The sequence below is a fragment of the Schistocerca piceifrons genome, unplaced genomic scaffold (genome assembly GCF_021461385.2).
Source record: "Schistocerca piceifrons isolate TAMUIC-IGC-003096 unplaced genomic scaffold, iqSchPice1.1 HiC_scaffold_2163, whole genome shotgun sequence".
Taxonomy (NCBI): Eukaryota; Metazoa; Arthropoda; class Insecta; order Orthoptera; family Acrididae; genus Schistocerca; species Schistocerca piceifrons.
This window is the reverse complement of record NW_025728079.1, coordinates 183,965-193,523: the sequence shown is the minus strand read 5'-3', so window position 1 is coordinate 193,523 and position 9,559 is coordinate 183,965. Positions and strand designations below refer to the sequence as shown.

The 9,559-nt window shown below is 38.5% G+C and overlaps 1 protein-coding gene across 1 annotated transcript; it reads left to right on the top strand.

Moving 5' to 3' along the window:
- The first annotated feature begins 1,901 nt into the window (after nt 1-1,901).
- On the top strand, nt 1,902-3,554 carry LOC124742146 (piggyBac transposable element-derived protein 4-like). Its single transcript, XM_047248750.1, has one exon. It carries the CDS (start codon nt 1,902-1,904, stop codon nt 3,552-3,554), a length of 1,653 nt encoding a protein of 550 aa, XP_047104706.1.
- Nucleotides 3,555-9,559: the final 6,005 nt, after the last annotated feature.

Sequence of the window (9,559 nt, the reverse complement as noted above, 5' to 3'; positions counted from 1 at the left end):
TTGTTATAGATTCCGAAGCTTCACTTCAGGTTTACTGTATCCCTCTGACCTTCTTATTGACGATGAAACACAGAAATTGCATCGGAATTAAATACAAAAGCCACAATGCCGACTCAAGTACAAGAAGACTGGCTCCTCTTACTGTCTATGTTTTGAACCATTTCTGTGACACGAGTTATAGATTCCGATGCTTCACTTCAGGTTTACTGTATCCCTCTGACCTTCTGAATGACGAAGAAACACAGATATTGCATCGGAATTAAATACAAAAGGCACAATGCCGACTTAAGTACAAGGAGACTGACTCTTCTTACTGTCTATGTTCTGAACCATTCCTGTGACACTAGTTATAGATTCCGATGCTTCACTTCAGGTTTACTGTATCCCTCTGACCTTCGTATTGACAATGAAACACAGAAATTGCATCGGAATTAAATACAAAAGGCACAAAGCCGACTTAAGTACAAAAAGAGTGTCTCTTCTTACTGTCTATGTTTTGAACCATTCCTGTGACACTAGTTATAGATTCCGATGCTTCACTTCAGTTTTACTGTATCCCTGTGAGCTTCTTATTGACGATGAAACACAGAAATTGCATCGGAATTATATACAAAAGGCACAATGCCGACTTAAGTAGAGAAGAATGACTCTTCTTACTGTCAATGCCTTGAACCATTCCTGTGACACTAGTTATGCATTCCGATGCTTCACTTCAAGATTACTGTATCCCTCTGACCTTCTTATTGACGATGAAACACAGAAATTGCATCGGAATTAAATACAAAAGCACAATGACGGCTTAAGTACAAGAAAACTAACTCTTCTAACTGTCTATGTTTTGAACCATACCTGTGACACTAGTTATTGATTTCGATGCTTCACTTTAGGTTTACTGTATGCCTTTGAGCTTCTTATTGACGATGAAACACAGAAATTGAATCGGAATTATATACAAAATGCACAATCGCGACTTATGTACAAGAAGACTGACTCTTCTTACTGTCTATGATTTGAACCATTCCTGTGACACTAGTTATAGATTCCGATGCTTCACTTCAGGTTTACTGTATCCCTTTCACCTTCCTATTGACGATGAAACACAGAAATTGCATCTTAATTAAATACAAAATGCACAATGCCGACTTAAGTAGAAGAAGACTGACTCTCCTTGCTGTCTATGATTTGCACCATTCCTGTGACACTAGTTATAGGCTCCCATGCTTCACTTCAGTTTCACTGTATCTCTCTGACCTTCTTATTGACAATGAAGCGCAGAATTGCATCGGAATTAAATACAAAAGGCACAATGCCGACATAAGAATAAGAAGACTGACTCTTCCTAATGTCTTTCTTTTGAACCATTCCTGTGACACTAGTTTTAGATTCCGATGCTTCACTTCAGGTTTTCTGTATCCCTCTGACCTCCTTATTGACGATGAAACACAGAAATTGCATCTTAATTAACACTCTAAGCGCCAAGCCCGTAAAATTTACGGGCCTGGGATCGCGCGAAAATCACCAAGCCCGTAAAATTTACGGGCCGCTACATTTAATTTCATTCAAAACACTGCAACGTTATTTCTACGGGTTTGGCCAGCGCTATACGTTTTTCAGATGTTTATTAACAAAATGCGTCCATAGATGTCACGGCAGCGCTGTAATTCATGTTAAAACTTATCTTTGCGTTCTCAGTCTGTATATCATTCAGTTGTTTGTCATCATGTTTCGGCGCGGTTTATCAGACGCAGAAATTGCGGATTTGATCAATCATAGCGACACTCTGGATAATGTAGAGAGTGATTCAGACGATTCTGAATGCAATGGTGTGTTTGAAGGTACGTATTTCCGAATTTTCCACGTAATTGTGCAGTACGCACATATCTGTTGAACATGTGTAAACGATGTATGTAGTTACACATAATGTGATATTCTTTTTAGAAGACGAGATTGATGACAGTTTGTCTTCAGATGAAGACGAGAATGATGTTGAAGGTGTTGCTTCAAATCCAGCAGCTGTGCCGTATCCGAAAGACAGTGAGTGGACTGCAGTTGACACCTACCGACCTCTGCCTGTCAACACGACACCCAGGCAGATACTAGTGGATATTGATGAGTCGAGTTCTGTACTGGATTGCAGTAAAGTGTTCCTTACTGACAGTGACGTAAATGAACTCAAGAGACAGACAAATTTGTATGCATCACAGACAATACAGAAGAAAAGAAGAGGAAATAATCTGAAGCCCCATTCAGTTTTGAGTTCGTGGAAGCCAGTGACTATAAGTGAGATGAGGCGTTTCTTGGGTATTATTTTCCACATGTGTGTTTCGAAAAAGACCAAAATTGCGGACCATTGGAGCACTAATCCTGTTCTTAGTTGTAACTTTTGTCCCCATGTCATGAGCCGTTTGCGTTTCACTCAGATACTGTCATGCTTGCATCTTGTTGACAATTCAAATCAGAAAAAACCAGGCGAAGATGGATTTCATCCACTTTACAAAGTTTTGCCATATTATAATAATTTGAAGGAGCGATGTATCCAGGCATATTGTCCCTCAGAAAAAGTGACAATTGATGAAGGAATTTGCCCATTTCGAGGTCGTGTGAGTTTCCGTGTTTACATGCAAAATAAGCCTCATAAGTATGGACTGAAAGTATATGCTGTTGCTGAAGCCAGTAGTGGCTATGTTGTAAATTTTGAAGTTTATGCTGGTAAGCATATTGTTGACAATTCTTCGTCTGCGGTTATTTTGCGATTGTTGTCTGACAGCAGCTTGCTGAACAAAGGCCACACTGTGTATTTAGATCGATTTTATTCCAGTCCAGAGCTATTTCAGCAACTGGCAGAGAAAGGCACTGGAGCTGTTGGTACTGTGAACAAATCCAGGAAAGGATTGCCTAAAGATTTAGTATCTGCTAAGCTGAAAAAGGGCGAAATGTCTTTTCGGCGTAAAGATAATGTATTGGCAATGAAGTGGAAAGATAAGAGAGATGTGTATACATTGTCTACAAGGCATCAAGCAACATTTGGTACGCATACTAAGAGAAATGGGTCTGTAGTATTGAAACCACTTCAGGTACTTGATTACAACCTCAATAAAATTGGAGTGGATATTGGAGACCAACGCCTGCAGTACAATCCGTTCCAGCACAGAACTGTGAAATGGTGGCGAAAATTATATTTCCATTTGCTGCTTATGGGAGTATCAAATGCATTTTGGCTGTACAATGCAGTGCACAGGAAGAAAATTACAATAACAGACTTTATAACAGTGCTTGCAGTTCAGCTTGTTGAAGACGACACACTTGAATTCATTCCAAGAAATGAAGGAACTGTAGGTCGGCTAACAAAGAGACATTTTTTGCAGCACATACCTGCAACTACTAAGAAGTATGCTGCTCGTGTGTGTCACGTGTGCAGTTCCAGGAGCAAGAAACAGAGTGGCAAGGCTTCTCGCAAAGAGACACGATACGAATGTGAACAGTGTGGCGTTGCACTCTGCCTGGAACCTTGCTTTAAAATTTTCCACACTAAAAAACAATATGATTCTGTGTGAAATTTATATGTAATACTGTATACTATCAGAAACATGTAATGTAGTGCCACAATTTTGGTTAAAAATAAATCACAATTGTATTCCCTTATTCGTATGACTTTTTCTAAATTCTTAAAACATCTAAGTGATTTCTATAACTGTACCTTAAAGCTGTGCATTGTAAAGTAGTTTCTTTCACTCAGAATTAAAGTAGAAATGTGCAGCTTCAAGATGGTACCAAATTTGCCACAATCCAAACAGTAGATTTGATGCAGTAATTTTTTTAATATTGGTAAAATTGCCCGGTTTCTAGGGACGGGTGCATAAAATAGGCCTGGTACAGAGAGTGTTAAATAGAAAAGGCACAATGCCGACTTAAGTACAAGAAGACTGACTCTTCTTACTGTCAATGTTTTCTACCATTCCGGTGACATTAGTTATAGATTCCGATGCTTCACTTCAGTTTCACTGTATCTCTCTGACCTTCTTATTGACGATGAAGCACAGAAATTGCATCGGAATTAAATACAAAAGGCACAATGCCGACATAAGAATAAGAAGACTGACACTTCCAAATGTCTTTGTTTTGAACCATTCCTGTGACACTAGTTTTAGATTCCGATGCTTCACTTCAGGTTTTCCGTATCCCTCTGACCTCCTTATTGACGATGAAACACAGAAATTGCATCTTAATTAAATACAAAAGGCACAATGCCGACTTAAGTACAAGAAGACTGACTCTTCTTACTGTCAATGCTTTCTACGATTCCGGTGACATTAGTTATAGATTCTGATGATTCACATCAGGTAACTGTGTCCAGCTGACCTTCTTATTGACGATGAAACACAGAAATTGCATCGGAATTATATACAAAAGGCACAATGCCGACTTAAGTACAAGAAGACTGACTCTTCTTGCTGTCTATGATTTGCACCATTCCTGTGACACTAGTTATAGGCTCCCATGCTTCACTTCAGTTTCACTGTATCCCTCTGACCTTCTTGTTGACGATGAAACACAGAAATTGCATCGGAATTAAATACAAAAGGAACAATGCCGTCTTCAGTACAAGAACACTAACTCATCTTACTGTCTATGGTTTGAACCATTCCTGTGACACTAGTTACAGATTCCGATGCCACACTTCAGGTTTACTGTATCCCTCTGACCTACTTATTGACGATGAATTACGTAAATTATATGGAAATTAAATACAAAAGACACACTGCCGACCTAAGTACAAGTAAGCTGACTCTTTTTACTGTTTATGCTTTGAACCATTCCTGTGACACTAGTTATAGATTCTGATGCTTCATTTCAGGTTTACTGTATCCCTGTGACCTTATTGACGATGAAACACAGAAATTGCATCGGAATTAAATACAAAAGGCACAATGCCGACTTAAGTACAAGAAAACTGACTCTTCTTACTGTCTATGTTTTGAACCATTCCTGTGACACTAGTTATCGATTCCGATGCTTCACTTCAGGTTTACTGTATCCCTCTGACCTTCTTATTGACGAAGAAACACAGATATTGCATCGGAAATAAATGCAAAAGGCCCAATGCCGACTTAAGTATAAGAAGACTGACCCTTCTTACTGTCCATTTTTTGAACCATTCCTGTGACACTAGTTATAGATTCCGATGCTTCACTTCAGTTTTACTGTATCCCTGTGAGCTTCTTATTGACGATGAAACACAGAAATTGCATCGGAATTACATACAAAAGGCACCATGCCGACTTAAGTAGAGAAGACTGACTCTTCTTACTGTCAATGCCTTGAACCATTCCTGTGACACTAGTTATAGATTCCGATGCTTCACTTCAGGATTACTGTATCCCTCTGACCTTCTTATTGACGATGAAACACAGAAATTGAATCGGAATTATATACAAAAGGCACAATGCCGACTTATGTACAAGAAGACTGACTCTTCTAACTGTCTATGTTTTGAACTATTCCTGTGACACTAGTTATAGATTCCGATGCTTCACTTCAGGTTTACTGTATCCCTTCCACCTTCCTATTGACGATGAAACACAGAAATTGCATCTTAATTAAATACAAAATGCACAATGCCGACTTAAATACAAGAAGATAGACTCTTCTTACTGTCTATATTTTTGAACCATTCCTGTGTCACTAGTTATAGATTCCGATGCTTCACTTCAGGTTTACTGTATCCCTCTGACCTTATTATTGACGATGAAACACAGAAATTAAATCTTAATTAAATACAAAAGGTACAATGCCGACTTAAGTACAAGAAGACTGACTCTTCCAAATGTCTTTGTTTTGAACCATTCCTGTGACACTAGTTTTAGATTCCGATGCTTCACTTCAGGTTTTCTGTATCCCTCTGACCTCCTTATTGACGATGAAACACAGAAATTGCATCTTAATTAAATACAAAAGGCACAATGCCGACTTAAGTACAAGAAGACTGACTCTTCTTACTGTCAATGTTTTCTACCATTCCGGTGACATTAGTTATAGATTCTAATGATTCACTTCAGGTAACTGTGTCCAGCTGACCTTCTTATTGACGATGAAACACAGAAATTGCATCGGAATTATATACAAAAGGCACAATGCCGACTTAAGTACAAGAAGACTGATTCTCTTACTGTCTATGTTTTGAACCATTCCTGTGACACTGGTTATAGATTCCGATGCTTCACTTCAGGTTTATTGTATCCCTCTGACCTTCTTGTTGACGATGAAACACAGAAATTGCATCGGAATAAATACAAAAGGCACAATGCCGTCTTCAGTACAAGAACACTAACTCATCTTACTGTCTACGGTTTGAACCATTCCTGTGACACTAGTTATAGATTCCGATGCTTCACTTCAGGTTTACTGTATCCCTCTGACCTTCGTATTGACGATGAAACACAGAAATTGCATCGGAATTAAATACAAATGTCACAATGCCGACTTCAGTACAAAAAGACTGACTCTTCTTACTGTCTATGTTTGAACCATTCGTGTTACACTATTTATAGATTCCGATGCTTGACTTTAGGTTTACTGAATCCCTCTGACCATCTTATTAACAAACAAACACATAAATTGCATCGGAATTAAATACAAAAGGCACAATGCCGACTCAAGTACAAGAAGACTGGCTCTTCTTACTGTCTATGATTTAAACCATTTCTGTGACACTAGTTATAGATTCCGATGCTTCACTTCAGGTTTACTGTATCCCTCTGACCTTCTTATTGACGAGGAAACACAGAAATTGCATCAGAATTAAATACAAAAGGCACAATGCCGACTCAAGTACATGAAGACTGGCTATTCTTACTGTCTATGTTTTGAACCATTTCTGTGACACTAGTTATAGATTCCGATGCTTCACTTCAGGTTTACTGTATCCCTCTGACCTTCGTATTGACGATGAAACATAGGAATTGCATCGGAATTAAATACATAAAGCACAATGCCGACTTAAGTACAAGAAAACTAACTCTTCGAACTGGCTATGATTTGAACCATACCTGTGACACTACCTATTGATTCCGATGTTTCACTTCAGGTTTACTGTATCCCTCTGAGCTTCTTATTGACGATGAAACACAGAAATTGCATCGGAATTATATACAAAAGGCACAATGCCGACTTAAGTACAAAAAGACTGACTCTTCTTACTGCCTATGTTTTGAACCATTCCTGTGACACTAGTTATGGATTCCGATGCTTCACTTCAGGTTTACTGTATGCCTATCACCTTCCTATTGACGATGAAACACAGAAATTGCATCTTAATTAAATACAAAAGGCACAATGCCGAATTAAGTACACGAAGACTGACTCTTCCTACTGTCTATCTTTTGAACCATTCCTGTGACACTAGTTATAGATTCCGATGCTTCACTTAGGGTTTATTGTATCCCTGTGACCTCCTTATTGACGATGAAACACAGAAATTGCATCGGACTTAAATACAAAAGGCACAATGCCGACTTATGTACAAGAAAACTGACTCTTCTTACTGTCTATGTTTTGAACCATTCCTGTGACACTAGTTATAGATTCCGATGCTTCACTTCATGTTCACTGTATCCCTCTGACCTTCTTATTCACGATGAAACACGTAAATTGCATCGGAATTAAATACAAAAGGCACAATGCCGACTTAAGTACAAGAAGAATGGGTCTTCTTACTGTCTATGATTTGAACCATTCCTGTGACACTAGTTATAGATTTCGATGCTTCACTTCAGGTTTACTGTATCCCTCTGACCTTCCTATTGACGATGAAACACAGAAATTGCATCCTAATTAAATACAAAAGGCACAATGCTGACTCACGTACAAGAAGACTGGCTCTTCTTACTGTCTATGTTTTGAACCATTTCTGTGACACTAGTTATAGATTCCGATGCTTCACTTCAGTTTTACTGTATCCCTCTGACATTCGTAAGGACGAAGAAACACAGATATTGCATCGTAATTAAATACAAAAGGCACAATGCCGACTTAAGTACAAGAAGACTGACCCTTCTTACTGTCTATGTTTTGAACCATTTCTGTGACACTAGTTATTCCTGTGACACTAGTTATAGATTCCGATGCTTCACTTCAGGTTTACTGTATCCCTCTGACCTTCGTATTGACGATGAAACATAGGAATTGCATCGGAATTAAATACATAAGGCACAATGCCGACTTAAGTACAAGAAAACTAACTCTTCGAACTGGCTATGATTTGAACCATACCTGTGACACTACCTATTGATTCCGATGTTTCACTTCGGGTTTACTGTATCCCTCTGAGCTTCTTATTGACGATGAAACACAGAAATTGCATCTTAATTAAATACAAAAGGCACAATGCCGAATTAAGTACACGAAGACTGACTCTTCCTACTGTCTATCTTTTGAACCATTCCTGTGACACTAGTTATAGATTCCGATGCTTCACTTCGGGTTTATTGTATCCCTGTGACCTCCTTATTGACGATGAAACACAGAAATTGCATCGGACTCAAATACAAAAGGCGCAATGCCGACTTATGTACAAGAAAACTGACTCTTCTTACTGTCTATGTTTTGAACCATTCCTGTGACACTAGTTATAGATTCCGATGCTTCACTTCAGGTTTACTGTATCCCTCTGACCTTATTATTGACGATGAAACACATAAATTGCATCTTAATTAAATACAAAAGGCACAATGCCAACTTCAGTACAGGAACACTGACTCTTCTTACTGTCTAAGGTTTGAACCATTCCTGTGACACTAGTTATAGATTCCGATGCTTCGCTTCAGGTTTACTGTATCCCTCTGACCTTCCTATAGACGATGAAACACAGAAATAGCATCTTAATTAAATTCCAAAGGCACAATGCCGACTTCAGTACAAGAACACTAACTCATCTTACTGTCTATGGTTTGAACCATTCCTGTGACACTAGTTATAGATTCCGATATCTCACTTCAGGTTTACTGTATCCCTGTGACCATCTTATTGACGATAAAACACAGAAATTGCATCGGAATTAAATACAAAAGGCACAATGGTGACTTATGTACAAAAAAACTGACTCTTCTTACTGTCTATGTTTTGAACAATTCCTGTGACACTAGTTATAGATTCAGATGCTTCACTTCAGGTTTACTGTATCCCTTTCACCTTCCAATTACACGATGAAACACAGAAATTAAATCTTAATTAAATACAAAAGGCACAATGCCGAAATAAGTACAAGAAGACTTACTCTTCCTACTGTCTATCTTTTGAACCATTCCTGTGACACTAGTTATGGATTCCGATGCTTTACTTCAGGTTTACTGTATCCGTCTGACACTCTTATTGACGATGAAACACAGAAGTTGCATCCGAATTAAATACAAAAGGCACAATGTCGACCCAAGTACAAGAAGACTGGCTCTTCTTACTGTCTATGTTTTGAACCATTCCTGTGACACTAGTTATAGATTCCGATGCTTCACTTCAGGTTTACTGTATCCCTCTGACCTTATTATTGACGATGAAACACATAAAT

What these genes read in the sequence shown, in the direction of transcription:
- LOC124742146 (XM_047248750.1), top strand. Translation starts at nt 1,902, where the DNA reads ATGTATGTAGTTACACATAATGTGATATTCTTTTTAGAAGACGAGATT.